The sequence below is a fragment of the Passer domesticus genome, chromosome 1 (genome assembly GCF_036417665.1).
Source record: "Passer domesticus isolate bPasDom1 chromosome 1, bPasDom1.hap1, whole genome shotgun sequence".
NCBI classification, from domain to species: Eukaryota; Metazoa; Chordata; class Aves; order Passeriformes; family Passeridae; genus Passer; species Passer domesticus.
In genome coordinates, this window is record NC_087474.1 from 146807492 (window position 1) to 146830266 (window position 22775).

Sequence of the window (22775 nt, forward strand, 5' to 3'; positions counted from 1 at the left end):
ACATTTTTGCATTTCAATAGACCTTCCAGTATCAACAAATCTTTAAACTAGAAAATCAGCTACTCTAAGGAAGAGCAGAAATAATGTCCACATTGTACCACGCTGAGGTACATTTTTGGTAATTCCCATTTGCAAAACATACTGATTCACTGTAAGTACAGCTGCTGGAAATATTTTAATAAGAAAAATAAATTAAAGCTACTCACAGAAGTGTACCGAGCCCCTGAGAAAGATTCTGTTACACACACACAGCTTGGAAGCATTCTCAGGGATAAAGGTGCATCAACTGCACATGTGTGTCTGCACTGTCTCCAGCTCCCGAAAGGTCACAAGCAATTTGGTCTCTTAGATTCTAAAAATGAAAGAAATCTTACCCCAATGACTCCTAGAAACAATCTACTGCAGCACAGGCTAGGGAAAGACCATGGACAATTGATTTGTATTGTCTCTGATATTTTACCAAAAATGCTAATCACTTCTAAACCTATAGTATCAACCTCTATCTACTTGAAAAAATGTGAAAAAAATCTTATCTCCCCTTTGCCTTCCCCCATCATCAAGAAAGTAAAAAATTAAAAGACACGGTATTCCTGCTACTGTCAAATCATTACAAATCATTTGTAATAAGCAGAATCACTTTATAAATACAGAATAGCCAGTACAACCAAAGGGATGTGTTAGGAACTTTCTTTTTTAGTCCATTTCTCAGTGTTTATTCACTGAGTAATTCCAAATTTTTGGCTTCCTCTGTGTCAATCTTCAGGGGGAAAAAAATGAAGGTGTCCACAGTGATTTTATTATAGGTTTTGTTTCCTAGTCACCAGTCGTCCTGGGATACAGTGTTTTGCATAAGCATTCATTATATGATAGTAGAAGGATGTATTAACACTTTGCTTTCAGGGAGGACTAACTTTCAAACAGAATTAGCTGCTCCTACTAGCTATTTCATATTAGAAAAATAAATGTAGCCAAAAGTAAATAATAATGAGAGATTTGCTTAACAACACAGCACATTTTTTTTTTTTTATTTCAGAGGATTACAAAAATTAGCTTTTTCAAAAATGGATGGTAAATTCTTTTCTGAACAATTTTTATTTCTGTCTGGGCCAGTTGAGCTTCTGGGCATGCATATGTGTATGTCAGATAATCCTTGACACTAAGCTCCCAATAGTCAAGCTGACCATCGCTTGGTTTTCTTATTTGCACCTCCAGTATTGCATTTCATAACTCGGTCTGCAGAAAACTAAATCAAGAGCAAATTAAAGGAATTTGGTTTCTATGATCTTTTTCGCAGATTGAAAAGAAGAGGAAACTAATATCACTCACAGAATCACACTCCCAATAGCACCTATCTTTCAGATCACCCCTTACCTTCAAGAAGTTCCAATTCTTATTTTGTTTTCTCTATCCATCAATCATGATGAAATATGTAAGATTAGGGACTCTGTTCAGCAGATGAAAAAAGTTAATCTCCTTTCCCCCACTGTTTTTTAAAAATATTTCAAGCTGGCAAAAGCAAATTGCCTAATTTTCAAAGAAAAGTGAAAATTCAAATATTATCAGTAAGGAAAAGACGCAAACAAGTCCTTGGCACAATAGAGTTCAAAGAGCATGGCAGCTGAAGGTGTACACAAAAGTTATTCCTGTTTGAAGGACTGAAGGGTTTATCAGTCACTATAAACACAATCTCCTAATAAATCATTATAAAAGAAAACTAGAGTTGTACACACTTTAAAATTAAAGGAATTAATTTATATGCACTGTTAATACACAAAAGTAAGACCTTTATCTTTTTATTCAGAAAAGTATGGAAGGTTTTTCAGACCCAGAAGAGATCAGTATGGAAAATACAGGTTTTTTAGACCCAGAAGTGATCAAAGTATTTTGAAATTGAGAAAATAATAACTTAAATATATATATATATATATATATATATATATAAAAGTGGTTCTGTATAAAGACTTTAAAAAAGCATCTGAAGTTATTTTTAAAATGGCATAAGAAGCAGCCAGCATACAGTTTCCCATTCTATATTCAGCAGTGACTAAAACAGGCAATATAATGGCTTTATTCTACTGTTTACTACAGTTTTAGGTCCAGCTACCAACCAAATTAAGACCTTTAAATAGCTGATTCTGCGTACTACCATGTCTCTTTGCAGTTTTTTGTTTGGTTTTCTTTCATCCTCTGGCAGTCAAAAAATAAATTAAAATATTTGAAAAATTGAAAATAAATGAAATTGTGTGGATTCTGATAAACCACACTGGCAAATCTGTCTGCACATGGCTAAGAACCAGTACAAAAACTGAGGTGAGATGTAACTAACATCATATGTACAGCAGGAATTCCACTGCTGCATGGGTTTATGTATGTATTTTAACTCATATTTCATGTTGGAGGAGAGAAATATAATCATGACATCCCCAGTGAGCACACATCCAGGTTAGCAACAAGGAACCTATCATACTGTGACTCCTTTTCATACACTTTAAATCTGAGAACAATATATAAGGTACAAAAGTTTGTCATCTCCCCAAATTGCATGCAGAGTTTAAATTACAGACACTCTATTTTATAATTAGAATGGCTGCAGTATTTTTGAGACCACTGACTTAATTTAAAACAGATTTTAAATTAGATTAAGATTAAAACAGATTAAGACTTCTATATGTACAAAGACAGATATACCTGGGTATTATCTTACCAGACCATGAAATAAAACATTTATCTTTCTTTTTACATGTTACATGTGACATGTTACAATAATTGATGCTATGGTTATAAATGCTGTTATAAAAGAAAAAAATGGAAACCAGCAGATCATCACTTCCATTTTAGTGAGCTTTGTCTGCAGACTGACTGCTCCTGTGGCAAGTTTCTATAAATTCAGATAAGGAACAGCTCCTGAAAACATGTGATGATTTCAGAAGAAAAGCATTTATTTGCCTCACTGTTCAGCTCCTCAGAATGTGAGATCTCTTCTAACCTCAACTTTCTCTACAGTGGGAAAAACACACCTTGATGGAAGGGAAACTTCCTTGTATATAGATCCTTTTGTTAAAAAAAAAAAAATTATTTGGTGGGACAAATATTTACCTTCTCTTATCACATGAGAACCTTTCTTCTCTCTCTTTTTTTTTTTTTTTTTTTTTGCTTCCAAGGCAACCAGACAAGTGTAAAAATTTATATATAATTATGTGTTTCACAAAAAAGGTTACTTTTTATTAATATTTAACTCACATTTTGTATTCTTAGATATGTAGTAATATAAAATCCTGCTTAAGTGCGAACTGTCACACCACCACAAAATTTAAGAGGTGATTAGTTGTTTTGCTGTAACAGATGTGCAGCCTTCTGGGGTTCTAAACCTCCCTTCTTCAAATGCATCACCAACCTGCACAATTAGCAGGAATGATTAAACAAAATTCAATCAGAGCTAAAAAGCAAAAGCAGAAGCTTACTAATACTCCATCAATATATAGATTGCTTTATGCGAACACTTTGGAAAATTTACCTGCCAGTTTGGCTCTACAAATCTTAGTCTTTCCTTGACTTTTTTTTTGTTTCCATGCCCTAAAAGAACCTCAATCACGTTACTCCGGACCTGAAGAAATCATTTGCACAGCCAATCAAACATAACATACATGCAATCAAAAAAGCAAGAGAGGGGGAAAAGAAAGGTTTCCTACCCGTAGTAAGGACTGGGACTCGTCTTTTGCCTTGCCGTCCCCGGATCCAGAGTAGGGCTGGGTGAGCTGCCCGGATTTCTCTGCTGCTCCGGCTGGGACACCCTGCAGGAAACCCTTGCTCTCCACTGCCAAGCCATAAATGGGCCTTGCGAGATGGGCAGCTTCTACATTTGGACTATCCCTTAAAGGCTTTGGCTGCTCTTGGCCAACAGACACGGGGGTCAGTAAGCCTAGACTGGTCTGTGTGTATGATGGGCTCCCCCTCAAAATGTCTGTTCCTCTCCAGGTCACATTGCGAAGATCATCGCTGGGACTGTCAGTCCAGCCTTTCTCCTTGAGCACTTCCTTATCTTCTATCTTTTCCCTCTTCACTATGCTGTCAGATATGGGCTCCCCTAATTTGGGGTCTGGATTAATCAGACTGTAGACCTTAAGGTCAATTTTTGGCTCTTCCTTGATGGACGAAACGCCATGACTGTCCTCCCCGTTGGCTGTAGTGATGTCCATCTCCTGACAGTGCACAGTGTTGAAGTGCTCTAGTAGTGACTGAGTGTCAACAGCTGTGAAGCTGCACTGACGGCATTTGTAGCAGTTGTGTACTCGCCTGGAAGAAAACAAGAAGCACATTAACATGAAAATCACCCTTTGGCCTTTCCTCTCACAGTGGTTTTACCTACCAAGATTAAGAAAATAAATCAAACTTAGAGTATGAGCCTCTCTAAATAAAGCAAGCAGGTTTACTTTCGTGTCTTATACAACAGGGTAAAAAAACTGCTGATTTTTTCCCCCTATGCCTTGCAATGGCCTCCTATTGTTCCTTCACATTCCATGGTATTATTCTAAACTTCATAAAATTTTCACTGGGATTTTGTGTTTTTCTTCTTCAGTTTGCTGCAATATACTTTTCACTTTCCTGCTGCAACAGGAACACTAAAAAACATACTTTTCAACCAAAATCAAATAATTAGCAGAGAACAGTTCTCTTGTTATTAAAAAAAACCACTTCATATAATATAAATCTATGTTAGAAAGTTAAAATGTTTTAAAAAGTCCTTTACTTTCCATCTATTCCATATACTTTTGCTTGACAAAGGTGATTTTGAACAGAGCTCTGGTTTACTTAGGGATAAGAATACACCAAAGGACAGAAGGTAGTGCACAAGAGACAGCAGTGCTTGATTCTCTATGGACATTTTAACACAACTTAAAAAGATGCTGCTCTAAAGATAAAGCACAATAGCTGGCTGTGTCACTACAAACTGCCTTTCCCGTCAAATATAGAAATTCTTGGGTAGGAGCTGTGGAACAGAGTGGAATAGCACGCCTTCCTGTTTTTACTCTAAAAGCCTATAAAAAGTACTGCATTACTAAATTATGTAAAGCATATGTTGCTACATGAGAACAACATGTTAGCCACTTACTGTATCTATCATAGGAACAGAGCACTGTTTATGAGCTCTCTAACGCCATTATGAATAATTGTTCGTAGCACAGGAGTGGCCAGAGCCTTTCATCAGGCTCCGGGCCCGCTGCGCCCGGCATCCTACCAACGCTGAGCAAAATTTCATCCCTGCCCTGCAAAATGTACAGAACTCTACAAGAGCTTCTCCCTACAGACACACTCACAAATCCACACCCCAGGCACTCAGAGTCACAGCAGTGTCTTCAGCCAAGCTAAAAAAATGAGCCTTTCACTATCCACACAGGACAAAACTTGTATGAGAGATCTGTTACTGCCCTGACTCCAATTGTTAGAATTAATTCTTTTAAGGCCAAATCTTTGTCTCAGTGAAGTCAATGGCAAAACTCCCATTGACTTCAGTATGAGCAGGATTTGGCTCTTGGTGCATCTGTAGAATTGGAATGATACACAAAATGTCCCTTTTAGACTATGATAGTTTAGAAGGGACAACTTGCCAAACTTATTAAACCCCCTTGCCTTCCTTCTCTCCTTTTGTTGGAAAAACAAACCATATGTTATTTACATTGTCTGATTTTCTTGCAGTTGTGTCAGCACATAGACATGAGTACACATTCGGATTCATGCTTTTCAGCCCTTGTGCAATATCAGTTTTCTTTTTCTCATTTTCCGTATTTATATTCATTTTAAGGGACTAGATGGTCTTGTTCCATTATGCAAAAAATAAATTCAGTTCTTCTCCACACAACCTTATGGCAACAAAACCTACTTGTGGGAGAGCAAGCTGTGGGTTAAAATCCTGTTCTGGCCATGTTTCTTTTCCTTCATTCTACAATTGTGTTTTATTAAAATCAGCTTGTCTCTCAATGCGACACTAATATATTCTCTCTTGCAACTCAATTCTTTTCTAAACCAAGCTTAATTCTCTCCTGAACAAAAAAAAAAAAAAAAAAAGTGCTATCTGATCAAAACCATTTTATAAATACAGAAAGCCAAGTTATAAAGAGGGTCAGCCCTGTAAAGGTGGGATACCATCAGAGAAGTCCAAGTTAGACAGGGGCTAGTAATCTTAAAAGCCAAGTTAAACAAGACACCATTTGGGGCTAATGGCTCAACCACATACACTCCCCATGTGAAAGTTTATCAATCCTTTGGGACACTACTTAGCCCTAAGTGTCTCTTGTTTAACTTGGCTATTTCAATAGCTAACCCCCTTCCTAACTTGGCTCTCATCTACAGATATCACACCTCCAAACAGCTGATCTTTTTCTGCCTAACTTGTCTTTTTTTATTTTTCCATTCCACACTGGCTAAATGTTTTTGATCAGGAGCCATATACACCACACTTTTGAGGACACAAATAAATGCTGAATATTACATGCAGTTGTAACTACATGGCTGAGGCCCAGTTACAATCACCCTTATTACATTAAAGGTTTGTTAATTTAAACTATTTCTAATTGGTTCAAAGACATATAAGCTTTCCTTCATTCTTCTATGAGACTGTGACAAGCAGTGTGATGTGGAAAAAATGAAGACATACTTCAGTAGATAGTAACTCAACAGGGATTTTTTTCAGAATGTACAGTTTCCAGTATGCATTAAAAATCTGCCATCAACATTATAAATCTTCATACTTCACATGGGTTTGTCCTGTGTATTATTATATCCCCAAGCTCCAAAATGTAAGCTAAAGTTTGGAGCTGTCCAATATAAGTCACAGTCCCAAATAATAAAATAGTAACTATCATCAGCCATTAGAAAACTTTTGAAAGTTGGAAACTTATTCTTTCCCAGAAGAAGGCATAAAAAGAAAATGTTTTCTTCTCAGTTTTCACTCCACCCTGACAGCAAGAAGGAAAACAAATTGGCAATGTTTGATTTCTCTTTTACTAGATATTAAGCCTATTCTATGCTTCTAAATCCCCAAGTTACATCTAGAGTTGTGTACAAAGCTCTTCAAGGCTAACCAACAAAATGTTAAGAATTCCAGTTTGTAAAGCACACAAGAAACATTCCTGTGCATTACCTCCAAGTTACATTTTACAGCTAAACCACAGCTATACCATCCGAAACCCTGAATTTGTCTGATGCAATACTGTGTGTTGGTACAGAGCTACTCTAAGAAGAGGAAAATCTTGGGATGGAAGAAAGTGATGTAAATGAAGAAGAAAATAGCACTTCTTCTACTTTGTTATTGTTTATACAGCCCTCAAGAACACTAACAGCAGGTTCAAGCCATAAACTGGCATTCTCAGCAATATGACACTGGGCTGGCAATGTCATCCCATCCACTGAGGTCACTTAGCATCATTATTTTTACTACAAAAATAAAACAAGGAACTGATTATTTGTGGACAGGAAAACATTTATGGCCCAATCCAAAGATTAAATATCAAGAAATTCAGGCAAAATCTTTGCTGCACAGTTACATTCTGAGAGCTATAAAAAAATCTATCATTATTTGTACTGAAAAGTACTTGAATTGGGCACAGTAAGATACAAGGATTTTCCCTTGCAAAATCTTTATGTTGCAGAGATTACACAGTTGGGGTTTTTATGGATTTAAGGTCCTTTATTTGAACTTCCTAACAGGCTGCAAGACTCCCAACATCAGCCAGTTGTTAATTAAGTCTTGTTGACATACTTCTAACTAGTCTGAAGTATTACAAAACACCATCCTCTACAAAACAAGTAATTTTTTTTTTAATTACCTGAAGACAGTCCTAGGCTCTAGGGCATAGAAAATATTCTGGAAGAAGGTATGGCTGTCGTATCATTTCCATTTTTTCACATTTTATTTTAATTATAAATATAATAATTACTATCATTTCTCATGAAGAAACAGGTTTATAAGAAAGTTAACTTTTGGAATGGGTGCTGCACTCAAGGTTTTCAGAAGAAAAGATAGCCAGCAAAGCAAGGAAGAAAATGCACTGTAGGGTTCAAATGGAGAGGAGACAGGGCAGAGTGGAGAGCAAGACTGAGATCAAAGGAGAGCAAAAGCCATTGGCAAGAGCAAACAAGTTCAGAGCAGTGAATTAAGGTGTCAGGAGGATGGAAAAGGCCCTCATAGCTGCTGCTATTGTTCACTGAGTGAATATTTCTGCTCTGCTCTAAAACTGGGAACTCGTGGGCCTCAATTGACATTTTTTCCCTGAGTTTCTTCTCTGGGGGAAGTGTCCCAAAGGTGCCACATTTCCATAATCTGCATATCTGAGACCCTGCTCTGGCTTTTTCTGCCTGAGAGGCTGAGAGACTGTTCCAACAGCCCTGTCTGCAACACCCCATCCCTTAGCTGCAGCCCAGGCATTGGGAAGATGCAAGCCCCAAGAACCCTTTTGCCCTTTATCCCCTACCTCCTTTATGTTTGAGAGGTAAGGAATTATTTCACTCAAAATTAATTTCTAAAGAGAACTTTACAAAACTGCTGCCATCCACATTTTCAAAATTATTTATTAGAAAATTATTCTACACCATTGCCAAAGTTATTATTTCGAGTCTTTATGTTTTCATATTTTGCAGTTTAATGAATCACTATCCTACCTTGTTTTTAAAAAGTTTAAAAGATTTTTCAGCATAGTACTTCTAATTATAACTAGCACTGACCAAATGCTTTCTGTCAAATAAGGTTTTACATGAAAAACTTTTTCGCAAAATTGAAAAAATGCACTGTTTTCCCACATTTTAGCAAAATTATAAGAAAAAAAGAGGCACTTCTGCAAGAAGCTGCTTTGATTTTACAAAAATAATCAAAATTAATTATTTTGGAACAAGCAGGAAATTAATCTCTAGACTAAGTGAAACAACACGCAAAATTTGCCCAAATACTCAGTTTGATTTTTATCTAAATTAAGTGTTGGCATCTTCTGGCTCATCAGAATAACAGACAGTTTTAAGAAAAAACTAAACTTTGTAATGAACGTGAACAGTATCTGATTCCTCAGACATATAATGGAAAATGAGTAGTAGCAGAATTAGTGGAAAATGGAGGCCAATAAATCTTCTAGGGATTTATTTGAATAAGCACATTTTAGTGAGGTTTAAATACAAGTAAACTCAAGTGCAGTGTGATTCATTGACTTCAAATTTAAATGAACAGCTCTCAAATAATCATGTCAAGAAATATTGAATGAGTGCTAAGTGTAAGTATACATTTCTGTAGAAAGAAAAATTGGAAAGAACTGCTTTTGCAAATTCTAATACTGTTGCAAATACAGGGCTGCGAAGGAATAACACTGGGATATTAAAATTTTTTTAGCTAGCAATACATAGTGAAATTGTAGATGTACAGCCAGAAGGAAGCAAAATAAATAATAAAACAAATTAAGCATGTTGTTCAGACATGTAACTCAAAAATTAAAACAGTGCAGACAAAAAATACATGAATCAAATATGTAAGTAACATCTAAAAGCAATTCTGATCTTCCATATTATCAAGGCTATATCTAAATATGTGAACAGCAGAACATTTTTTTCCACCACGTTAATGTTTAGTATTATGTTTACTATTAGAATCCATTCAGCTTCTCATTGTATAAATGAAGAGGTTTTAGAGACATGGGCATATACAGCATTTTAAATACATCAGATGTACATGATGCACAGCATAAAAGCATTGAGACAAATTCTGATTAAGAAAGAGAGAAGCCCAGTAGGATGTGAGCTGACTACATTAGCATGTTTCTGTCTATCTACCAACACTATGATTTTATAGATGTTCTACTTTTTAAAATCTGAACTGTGCTGTATCTTTAGGTCCTAAAATACAAAAAGGGAAAGAAAACACATATCTAATACATGCCAGACTTCTACTAAAAAAAATAAAGGTCTGATAATAGTAATAAAAGCAGAAGTTATAATGCCTCAAAAGTTTTAGTTTGATAGAGTGAAAATTAGGTTACACATAGGAAACAATAAAACCTGCTGGTGTTTGCCATTACAGAGCACCTACCACAAACTGAATGAACTTATGTGATTTCAAAAAAGATGGACAGTGGGGGAAAACAGCAACAGTACAAGTAGAAAGGAAACAAAATTCATATTATCAAGGGGGAATTAGAGGAGAAAGGAAAAGCTAGCAGTTATGGGGACATTGCACTTTGATTTACACACGTCCTCAGAGTAGTCAATAATGTCACAGACTGGGGTTAACAGAGAATGTTGCTCAAGTGTTTTAAGTAAAATAGCCTAATCTTAGACAAACAATTTGAGACTAAAATGCTTAAAGTGTATCTCTTGATTTTCCAAAGTTCAGTTCCCTGTGACTACTGCCAGAACTGCAGGGTGCTGAGCCCTCCGAAGGAGCAGCTACAACTACTCCATCTTAGACTTAGCACTTATTTTTGAAAGTCATGGCTTCTCCTTTCTTGGGAAAAAGGATCCTAGCTCGGCATGCTTGTTAAAACTTAAATTACCAGCTGCAGCAAAATAAAAGGTTGGATTCTTTCAGTAAAGGAGCCATTTCAATCTTCCAGTTACTTAACCACTAAAAAAAGATCATGCCATGCCCCAGCAGCGGACAAAGTGCTGCCTATGGAGTTCTTCAGCATGGCTCAAAGCTGTTATAATAATGCTTGGAACTTAGATACCACTTTTCATCTTCAAAGCAGTTTACAAACATTAACTAATTAATCCACACAACATCCCTCAGGCCCACTTGGATCAAAAATGGGGAACTGCATGCTGGGACCTGAATCCTCTGTGGGCCCTAGCTCCAAATTAAAGATGAGCAATCTGCTGGGTTTTTTTTTTTCTAAATAGACTCCTGATATATTGCCAATGCAGCCCTCTGTTGGGCAACATTTGGATGCCCCCAGCTTTAATCTCTATTAAAGTATCATGCCCCAGTCTGCCTTTGTTAATTTTGGATGTCTTGGAATCTATTAAACGTGGCACAGTTTCTTGAGCTTTTAACAAAGCTTTAGCTTTGAAAATGCATCTTCTTTTGTCTTCATTCTAGCTGGCTTCCACACAAAGATCTTTTAGATGAGATAGATACTGAAGTTTTCCGTTGTTGTTGACGCATTAGCCTTAACTATTAACATATTCAGCATGATTTTCAAATATTTAACATCACTTTTGCAGTGGCACATAACTGTTGCTCTTTACAAAGTCTAAGAGCCAGCTCTTCCTCTGATGCAAACTGGACTGCCAGTTTACAACAGCCCAGGAACAGGCCCAAGAAGTTTAGCAGGGAGTTGGCTGCTACTATGACATTGTGTCAGACTGAGTCAGGAGACTGGCTACATCCACCTCCAAATAGGAACATTAGCATTTAAAATAAGTAGAATGACACTGTAAACCAGCAACACAAAAATAAGCATCTGCAAAAGGATCTTGGGGAATGACATCAATAGACAAAAAGAGTGTCTGCTCCCAGTGGGAAACGAACACCAAAACAGCAGCGGAATGTTCTTAAATTAATTATTACATTGCTGGACTTGGGAATGGAAAATACTACAAAAAGGTAGTACATTGAAGCACTGTTATGGAGCATAAAGGGTTCACAGTCTATCTTGGAAAGTAAAGTCATTTGTGTTCCCTGACTGAATGAAGATGCCAACTTTCTCAGAAAAAAACCTATACTAAAATAGCACCTATAGTACCTAAAAGATTCTGGGTGGAAAATAGCTGACCAAACCTCAAATATGCTGAAACTTTAGCATCTGCACACAAATCTAAATTTCCCTCTCCTCTGCACAGGTTTAAATGTATAATTAAATCCACCAACTTAGCTGGTGTTTTTCCAAAACAAAGTGGATGTTGGATTGGACCCTGGCTGTAAAGATTTATATCTATACACATCCTTATTTTGATTTCCAGTTTTCTCAAAAGTTTGAGGAATGGTGAGATTTAATTAAGAAACTATGGCGGGGGGGAGCTGTTTGGGTTCCAATCATTAATCATTTGAAACGTCACCATACCTGTAGTGTCGGGAAATCTCTTCTTCCACCTGGGTGGTAAAGTCACATTTGGTACATGAGTGTTCTTTGTTCTCCTTGAGCGTCAGCGGCCCCTCTGCCCCTGGCAGGGCGTTTGTTTCTGGTTTGACATCAGACGCTTGGCCTTCGTGTGCATTCTCATAGTGGAGCAGGAGAACGTCCACGTCGGGAGTGGAGAATGAGCACTGATGGCACTGGTGTTTGACTCTAGAGCTTCCTGTCACCCCTGGAGACAGGTGCAAAAGCAAGAGAGCACAGTGGGAACAATTACTTTTTCTGCAAGCAAATGGGTAAGTAATTTCTCCAAGGTGCTTTTCTGGGCTGCAGAGGCCTCGGGGACAGAACTGACAGTGCTTAATGGTACATTTATGAATGTTGTGTAGCTGCTGATAGTGACGGAGAAGTGGGCCCACCACTATTACATCTGGGCCATGGCTCTTTGAATATCTAAAGTCACAAAACTGACAGTTGTAGCTTGTCACCATGCTGTCCTCTGCTCCTTTGCTACTCAAGTCTTTCTTTTTTGCCACACTCGCACCCTTTTCTGTCTTTGTCACTAACTCCCCGTCTGCATTTTTGGCTAGATCATTCTGGTTAATGACAGATCCCCTAGAAAGCTTATCATTCAGATCTGGGTGGAGGCTTCCTGCCTGGCTTCCCCCATGCTGTTTGCTGTAATGTTCTAATAGTTTCAAAGAGCTGGACGATTCACAGCTGAAACTGCAAAATTTACACCAGTAGTAACTGGTTGTATCGGTACCATTTTGTCTAGAGGAATCTATTGGCTTGATGGGCACCGAATATCCAACTGGCGTATCATCTCCTGCTTTTACAGTGATTCTGTCTTGCCACTTCCCCAAGTCTCCAGAATCACATGGTCGAAGAGTAGGACTGGATTTATTGGAGTTTTTCTCTGAAGTTTTACCAGTATCAGAGGAGGGAAGGGCTGCTTTCATTTTGTTTGGGTGAGTCTGTAAGAAGTGTTGCTCTAGTTCAGTGGAGGAGTTGCCCATGTAGGTGAAATTGCAGAATTTGCAGCGGAAGTACTTGGTGTTGCCTTGGCAATCTGGAGTTTTCCGCCCAATTCCAATAAAGGTTCCACCTAAAGTAACCTGTGAATAAAGAATAAGGTCATTTTAGATCCACTGTATATTTATTCAAATAGCAAGGAGTGGAAATAAGGGGGAAAGAAATAGAGAGCAATTGATTCATAAACTTATTTTATTAATCACTGCCACCATTCTAATTTGTACCATGTAAGATATCATATATATATCCTCACATATTTAACATCTGTTGATGAGTATTTTTAAATGTTTCTCATAGCTGAATATATATTCCATATGAATAACAAATATATTGATTTGCAGAGACTGAGGCAAACGTGCAGAAGATTATCTTAGTGCTGATAGGACTGTTCCTTCCTTCACTATATCATTAAATAATATCATTGACAGAAGATCCAATAATCAGTTCCCATAGCTCTGAACCCTTTGAAAGCAGACACTCCTTGGATTCTGTACCAGGTGTGGAAGAAAAAAAACAACCCTCAGTCTTTTGACTTAGATGCTTTAATCATATATGTGCTTTACAGTCAAAGAGAATTGCTTTCTAAATTCAAGCAAGCAAAAACTTAATTTCAAATAACAAATCCAGTTTGTTGTGTTGGGAGTATGACCAATTCTCATACTCCCAATGCAGATCATTCCTACACGAGTATCCAGTATCCACCAGGATGTCTTTTCACAGAGCCATAGTGGCTGATGTCTCAAACAAAAACCAGTTTTCTCAAGGATTACTCACTGCAGACATTCTCCAAGGAAATCTTCTGTTCCTCTCATGCACAGAGCTCAATTTAGTAAAACAAGGATGGAAAAACTACAGTAGAAAAATGGCATGTGGCAAAGAAAACTACCACACCCAAGTCCATGACATCACTAATTACACACACAAAAAATAAGGTAGGTCTACTTAACTGTTCTCATGATGTCTGAGCAAAATGCTCTGCAGGAAGGGAAGAAGGCTCCCAGGGCTGATGTTATTAAAGCCCGTGTTCTCACAGCAAGGCAGGCCTGCCCTTCCCAGGAGTGCACCACACCTGCCCCTGACATCAGGGGAGATTTGCTGCTCCTGTACAACTGATTTGAAGGCCAAAGAAACAATCTCTTGACAAAAATGTCACCATTGCACAGCTTCTTTTTCTGAGTAGCAAGTAGTGTACAGCATCCAGAAGATAATTCCCAAAATCCATAGACATCTACTCCTTTGCCATCATCCAGTCTACGCCACATGGTGTAGACATGGGTGGGAGCTCCCTTGTGACATATTCTCAATTTTTACACCCACAAAATGTCTTATAGGGAATATAAAATTCAGCCTTGCAGAGTTTGATTTGCATTCTCCCAACCAGTAAGTATATTACTGTATTTCTGGTTTTAGTTCTAATGCATTAGGCAAATACTGTCATTATTTTTCTTCTCCTCCTCAACAGCTACGCCACAAAGATAACATGATCACTGCTCATTCAGTATCACACCGAACAGAAAGACTCAGATATACAGAGAGCATGAAATGTAAACATTTTTAAATGTAATATTAATGCCTTTTAGCCATTTAGCTCAGAGAATGAAATGTTATCCTTTATACCTCATCAGAATTGAGCATGTATAGTGAGGCAATGAGTTACTAAACCATGATATAATGAGCTGCCTCTATTCAGCCTCCAGATCTTTCTTCTGTTTATTTTTTTCCTTAAGGAAGCAAAATCCCCATGCACTGGTTAAAACTTTTCCTTAAATAAACTGAGAATGTCTTTCTGTTTGTTTAGGAAACATATCTCATTAGGCAATGGTGAGTCAGGCAGCCAGATCATTAGGACTTAACTGTAAGAACATTTGCACTGTCAACTGGGGCTCCACATTCTGCTATCAAATGATGAACTTGGTTTTGAAGAGATTCTTTGCAAGAGGGATGTTTAACAGGTCTTCTGTAGTGCAGGAGTTACCTCCCTTTATTTATTTTATGGCAGGCAAGAATTGGAGACAAAGCCATGCTGAGCCTCATCCCATTGACAACAGTGGGATCTGGGCCTGCTTTCCAGTATCTAGTACTTAAGGTCTTCATCCACTGCATTATTTCAATGTTCAAAGTCTTAGTGGTGTCAAAAGACAACTTAAAGAAAGCACTGATGGAATTACAGTAAACAGAAGATAACAGCAGTTCACTGCATTATTACATAAGTCGCAAGGTGATCTGGTTTCGTTCATTTAATTAGATATGTATGTTTGTTCTAAGCATGCAGAGAAGACTGACTAAAATGCTTTACCTTAAGTGGCTCTAATGAGTAAATACATTGATTACTCTCAACTGTCCAGCCACAGAGTTACAGATAACAAACCTATTTTGCAGACACTCTGTGGACACCAGTTACAAACTCTGAGTGACAACAATCCCAGCTGCTAGTCACTGCTAACTACTTTTATTTCAGAACTTTGGTAAAACATATAGTACTACCATTTTCTACACTGGACTGTAAATCACATCATTTCTGTAACTTGTGTTAACCCTGCTTAGTGGTCTACACAGCAAGTTTGTGTTCCATGCTAATACATCCTTCTCTGCATCACAAGAGGATAAAGCAGAATTAAATATTCCCACAGTGCCTGTGTTAAGTTATTGTAATGCAGGAGGCACATCTTTACACCACTGGAGGGTAATTGATTACCAGCTATTAGTTTGGAATTTCCCTGAATACCTGCCACAATTCAAAATAATTCACTGCATTAGACCATGTATGTGAAAAGTAAAGCAGGGTCATCTTAATGTTATTACACTGAAAAGCCTCCTTTCATACATAACAAAGCCTACTGAAAAGCTCCATGAAGCTTGTCATTCAAAGACAACTAAAGAAACTGATTTCCAGGTTGGGAGAAGCACTTGAAGTGACAGTATAAACTGAATCTGTTTCAGCTTTCAGCCAGTCACATTTGAAAGAAACCCACACATTTGCAGAAGTGTTTGGATTCCTGCACTTTGCTCAAATCTTGGCTTGACTTCCAGATTTTCCAGTAATATGTTGTATGTCTATGTACAGGCACTAAACTTCTTCAGTGGTGATGTAATTGTCCTTCACCTTCTGCTCTCTCTGATCTGCCCCACAAAGAGGAAAAGCAAAGGAGAAGGAGAAAGTGGAATATGGCTGCATGGATGGATGAATGGATGGATGGACAGAGAGAGAGAGAGAGAGAGAGAGAGAGAGAGAGAGAGAGAGAGAGAGAGAGATAGATAGATAGATAGATAGATAGATAGATAGATAGATATTGAGGTATACATTCCATAGAAATCAATATCCACATTTCTGTGTGGTATCAGAAGTGATAGATTCTTGTATTTACTCCCTTATTTTATTCTAATCCCAAAAAAATTTAATCTCCTGCTCTGCTCTAACAGTTACATTTCCTTAAGTAGACACTTCTTCCCAACATAAAAAGAATATAAACAAAAGCAATGCTAAAATTCTGAAATTCTGTTCTATCACTGGAATCCAAAGTTACTGACACAGCTAGTAGCACAAATACAGGTACAGCTTGTAGAGGAAATGTAGGAGCAACTATAGATGAACAGTTTCCTCAACACACAAAGGAGAAAATTTATCTTCACAATTCTCTTTTTAAAGAGAATCTAACATACAAGTTCAGACTGTGGTAACATGATTTAATTCTTCCCTTCACTGTCATTTGCTTATGAAACCTTGGGATTATCATTTATTTCTGCAGTGTCTCAACTATGGCAATATAGTTGGTATTAATTATTATGCTGTATAAAAAAAAAGACAGACATTAGAATGGTTTCTCCATTCTTATGCTGGATGTGGTTGCACTGATATTCTTTAAAAATTACTCTTTAAAGCCATGTCTCATTCTGGGACTAAACTGAAATATATTACACAGTAAGATTTCCATAAACTCAAAACTCTTAATCATTAAGTTTATTCATCAGTGGAGAAAATTGTCAAAATCTAAAGTTCATGTGTTAATACAACTAAGCTATCTCCTCAAACACCATACACATTTCCAAAAATAGCCACAGAAAGGAGAAAAGATAACACGATAGCTGACAGTGTTTCAAGATGTACTTTCTGAAGTATGTTGGCAAGTACATCAACAAAGCTGTGTAATTGCACTATATGTTTCCAACAGATACGTCTACATTAATTAGTCAAGACAATGATTTCATGGAATAGATGGACTTAAGCAAATAGAAGTACTTTCTTCTTTCTTTTTTTTTTTTAAATGCGTCTTTGATTTTTATTTTGCCCTTGGTCCAAATGCTACCCCTACTCTCTCTCCTCCTTTCAAAAATTTAGTCCTAAATTCCATCACGCCAAAGCAATTTACAAATACTTCTTACAGAATGTGAAAAAAATCACCAAGGAAGAGAAAATCTGCCCACTCCTGTAATCATGTATTTCATGCAGATAATTCTACCAGCAGAAACTACATCCACATAAGAGATTCAACCACAAGGATTATATGCTCAGGGTAAAGCTGTCTTTGACCCCTGGCTTCTTCTGCAAGTACTGATTAGAATCCATCTGCACTGGAACATCAAACGTTAATGAATTTTTTATTATTTTTTTTTTCTTACCTGGGTTACATCTTTGGCTAATCAGGAGGTGAAAGGCTCCAGATCCCTTACCAATCTTCTGAGCCATCCAGTCTGCCTTTGCAATTACTCTTAATCTTCTAATCCTAAAATATTTTCTAATGCTCTTGTTTATTCATTTGCTTTGTGCAATATAGCATCCAGAACATTTTAACCATCCCACATTTATGAAGTTCTTCATGTCATGCAGGCCAGAACAGATTCCTGGCTTTCATGCAAGTTTGTGTAACACCACCCAGTTCTCTAACCTCCCCTGTGGAGAACTCACTCCCTCTCACTCACTCTCTTTCTGCATTTTAAACTCGCAGAATCTTTAGAGTATATTCTTAAAACTATTTACTGTGATTAATGTATAGGTACATAAATCTATGTTGCACAAGTGAGGCATAAACTCAGGACAAACTCCTGGCTTTCTGGGCTGTTCATACTTACCAAAACAAGTAAGCAAACTATTGGATCACATTCATTCAAAGTAAGTGCATTCTTCTTGAGATTTATTCTGTTGCCATTGAACCCAACACAGTTTTTGTGCCATTAGAATTTTATAAGTATTTTTAAAACAAAGACTGTGACAGAACAATAACAGAACTTAAATTAAGGTCAGGAGACCAGATGTGCAAAACCAACAAAAGAAAGAAAGAGAAAATCAAGACTTTCATTTGCTAACTAGTGCTACTAGACTAGTATCTAAAGAAGCACCATTCCTTCTATTCTCTGTAGAAAAAATTACCAGACAGTTCCTTGGCTACTGTAAACTCACACAGCCTTACAGGCTTAGAGGCAAACTCACACTGATTTGTACCAGAAGAAAACCTAGCTGCTTTCTTTTTTCCCCAGGAACTTTATTTTTTGAGCTCTCATCCTTTCTGTAGGCTATCTTAACAGTTTATAACTTCAAATATAAGCACTAATATTACTAGTCTCACCAACAGTTTTTATTAGCCGCTCTTCAAACCTACCAAATATCCCTGCAATAAGGTAAGGAATATCAACACATAAACAACTTCACTTTGAAGCCTGTGAGTATATATCACATCAGTTGTTCCACAAACTGTCCATCTGAATATTCTAATATTAGTATAGACTACTTCTTACTGCAAGGCAGCTAAAATAGCTTTTTGCTGCCACAGAGCAAGGCAATGTTCCCAGGCACTTACTGTGTAGCAGCTGACATGCTGTAAATTACTGCCCATCATTCTGAAGATTAAATGTGCAAATATCTCCACAGAAGTGATATAAAGAACTTCTACTGCATATAATCATACAAATCATTGCTTATCAGCTGTTGTCAATAGAAGTTAAATACCTCTTCCATGTGTTTTTTCACATAATATTTGTAATTATGCATGTATGCAGTTACATATGCATAAGAAGCAAATGTATGTATACATGCTCCCAAGCAAATGCATGTGGACTTCTTTGTATGTGCGATTTGCCACCACCAATTTCTCCACCTGCCACCATTTTTTTTTTTCATGTCAGTTGTTTAAAATAGATGACTGTGCTTCTGAGAAGTGACTCTCTCGAGTGTGCAGGGCAGCCTCCAAGCCTGATCATGACCCAGAAATAAGATTCAAAATAAATAGGTATGCCCACATGCAGGTGCAACACTCAAAGAGAGATTGATAGTTTTCACTTTATCAGGAGAGAGCCTAGGGAGTCTGCAACATGGCTGACATGAAGTGGGCCTTGTGTGACATCCACCTTCATTCAAGTTCTGTTCTAACATAAGCTGCAAAAACTAGCATGGCACAATGTACTCAACAAGACTGGGGTACATCATATGCAGCAACAGTTGTTCAGTTTAGTTAGATCTAATTCTTGTATTATGGACAATTAAGCCAAAGTCAGTGAGACAAATAATATAAAATTTGGATCCATTTTTAAGCAAGCAAGGAAAATGAAATTCATTCATATGCAGATTTCTGTTTGCTCATGTCAACCACTTATGTACCTGTGTCACCTTCTAGGAAGCCTACTTGATGACAAAGAACTTTAAGAAGGTTTGATTTGCTAATAATACAAAAGAAAATGTTTAAGCCTCCAATCTGTAATTCTCACTCATCTCTTTGAGTCCCTTTGCCAAAATCACCAAAACGTAAAGGAAAACCTTCATCCTGAGAAGTGCTGCCGATTACAACTGTACCCCTAAAAATCCCTACATTTTTTTAAGTCTTACCTTCACAGCTTCATATTCAATCTAACCGTTAATATAAGCAAGGAGGATAAAAAGCACAACCTACAAATAAAATCAGTTTCTCATTCAGCTGAATCCTAGTTAGACTAGACTTTATACTGGTCACACATGTCTAACCTGAGAACAGAAAGCATGCCAGATTTGATACACTGAAATCCAGACCACTAAAAACCACTCAGGACGTAACACCATGTAGACACATGGAACTCACCGGTGATTTATAAAGGACACAAAATAAGCGCTTTACAGACTCTGTGTGGGCACTTCTACCACGTTCTAGGATCCTGAACAGCCTGCTGGCTGAACATCCCGAAATGCTTTTGGGCGCTGCAAAAATCTGGGAGGAGTTGTCAGCCTTACTCATTTTATGTACTTATTTAATGTTCATTATGTGTACTTATATATGTAACCAGCAGGTGAAGTGAGGTGGTTCTTTCCCTCTGTTCTTCTCTCATGAGACCCCACCTGGTCCATCTGGGGATGGGTATCCAGCTCTAGGGTTCCCAGCATAAGGCAGCCATGGACCTACTGGAATGAGCCTAGAGGAGGCCATGAAGATGATCAGAAGACTGGAGCACATTTCCCATGAAAACAGGCTGTTCAGCCTGAAGAACAGAAGGCTCTAGAGAGAATTTATAGCAGCCTTTCAGTACCTAAAAGTGCATAAGAATGCTGAAAAGGAACTTTTTATAAGGGCATGTAGTGACAGAACAAGGGGTGACAGCTTCAAACTGGAAGCGGATAGGTTTAAATAACATATTAGGAAGAAATTCTTCACCAGGAGCACAATTGAGGCACTGGCAGGTTGCCCAGAGAAACAGTGGATGCTCCACCCAGAGATGCCCAATGCCTGGTAGTGTTCAAGGCCAGATTGGATGGGGCTCTGAGCAGCCTAGTCTACTGGAAGATGTGCCTGCCTATGGCAGGAGGGTTGGAACTAAATTAGCTTTAAGGCCTCTTCCAACCCAAATCATTCTGTGATTGACATATGACAAAGCATTAGGCTGAGTGGTATAGGACAACTCTTACAATACTGGATATCTAGAACGGTAGAAGAAAACAACTGTCAATAACCTCTTATTATTCTGTGACGTAGTACATAATGCAGTAATTTATTCCTTTTCTTTCCCTCCCCCCACCCCACCCCCAGGTGCATTGAAATACAATCAACAAACCTAATGATGGCTTTTATCAGGCCATGCTTTTTCAGAAATTTGTCTTCTTGTATGTCTGTCTAGATTTTTTTTAATTGTAGATTCAGAATCTTTTTAATGTCTGAATAGAAGAGGAGGTAGATCTGTGCCAATGAGCACCAGAAGCAGGGCCATGCTGAGCAGGAAGCACCTCAAAGGTAGCATACACAATATGAAGCAACCATAAGAACTGCTGAGGACTGCAGTATGTCTTTATTCATGGCTACATAAATACCCTTCTCCCTTGGGACATGCCATCTGAAACCCTTACCTGAACGCAGACATTTCTGTCCTTTCTTTGAGGGACACTATTCTCTTTTAAAGCACACCAGGAAATAGGGTCACGCTCCCTTTTACACAATAGCCTAATGGCTTGAACACTTGTTCAGGAAACAGGAAAAGTAGGTTCCTTTCCTTGCTCTGTCAGAGGGGATCCACGCCTGCTTCTTCACCTTTGCTGGGCATGTCCTCCGCCTTAGCTATAGGCTGCTATGGGGAAGACAGCACTCTCCAACCTTCCTGTTGAAGCTGTCCCAATTACTGCTCATTAAAAAACTGGGGGTTAGAAAAAAGACTGCCTGCTCTCTACTTGCCAGCAACTTGCCTGTCTCCAGACTTTAACATAAACATTAAAGAGTCATTAGATCAAACAGAGAAGGAGACTTAATCATACAGCAGCAAAGGCAATAGCTTTCAGCATCATAGCTGTTAACTTAGTCACATGAATTTTACTTTAAGTGAAGTCTTTAGATCCAGTATAAAGGCTACTACTTTAGGCACGTCCACAAAGCCTCAGGCTCAAATATCCAGCAAGACAAAGTTGCCTATAGAGATTGATCAATTAACTAAATGTGAAGAAAAAGTAATGGGGGGCACATCAGCAAAAGATCCATTGAACTCACTTCAAATATTATTTTGATAAAAGCTATAAAGCTGATTAACACATTCCTGGGGAATTCAGAGATGTGATAGTGAATGTTTTCTGAAATCTATACTGGCAAGAAAGTTAATCTCCCAGAAACAGCTGAGTGATTTTACCCAATCCTATGGAATTTATTATAACTCAGTGAAGCAAGAACCTTTGAAGAGAAAAATGGGAACAAAGAGTACAGGAGATTTTCAACAGAAAATAACATTTTCTAAAAAAACAAAGGAATCTTGCTGGATTAAATATTCATATCAAGTTAAAATCTGTACAATAGGAATGCCAGAAAGACTGGATTATTTACACAGTTCCCAGACAAATTCTCTTTAGGTACTACAAAATACACTTCCAATATTTGAATACCTGTATGTGAAACCATATGTATATCCCCAGTTTTGCTGATTACACCCCCTAAAAGCTGCATTTAGGGTTGGGAGGGTGTTTTTTTGGCTGTGGGTGAGGTTTAACTTCACTTCTGTGATACAAGTCCAAAAACACATTTGATTTCTTTTTCCAAGCCCTCAGCAAATGGACCACATCCCTAGATCTCTACCGATAGGATAGAAGATATTGTATTTTCCTGCATTCAGACATTTTCCCATTGCTTTTTGTTTGCCTTTGTTATGAATGCAAATTATGGGGCTCCACAGCACCCCTCACTATTACAAATCTTCATATACCATCATCTCCGACTGACTATTGTGAGCCAGATCAAAGTCAGTCATCTTCATCCTCTGCCTTCT

At 37.8% G+C, this 22775-nt stretch overlaps 1 protein-coding gene across 6 annotated transcripts in view; it reads right to left on the bottom strand.

Annotated features, from left to right (window-relative positions):
* The window catches only part of TRPS1 (transcriptional repressor GATA binding 1), a 213303-nt gene that overhangs the window by 144839 nt on the left and 45689 nt on the right, over positions 1-22775 (bottom strand). For 5 of the 6 annotated variants that reach the window (XM_064395109.1, XM_064395131.1, XM_064395117.1 and 2 more), the window contains 2 exons: positions 12036-13165; positions 3690-4293 (listed from right to left, as the gene is read on the bottom strand). In XM_064395109.1, the coding sequence (XP_064251179.1) occupies positions 3690-4293; positions 12036-13165 (1734 nt within the window). The remainder of the gene's footprint in view (positions 1-3689; positions 4294-12035; positions 13166-22775) is intronic. The other variant, XM_064395140.1, reaches the window with a different exon arrangement.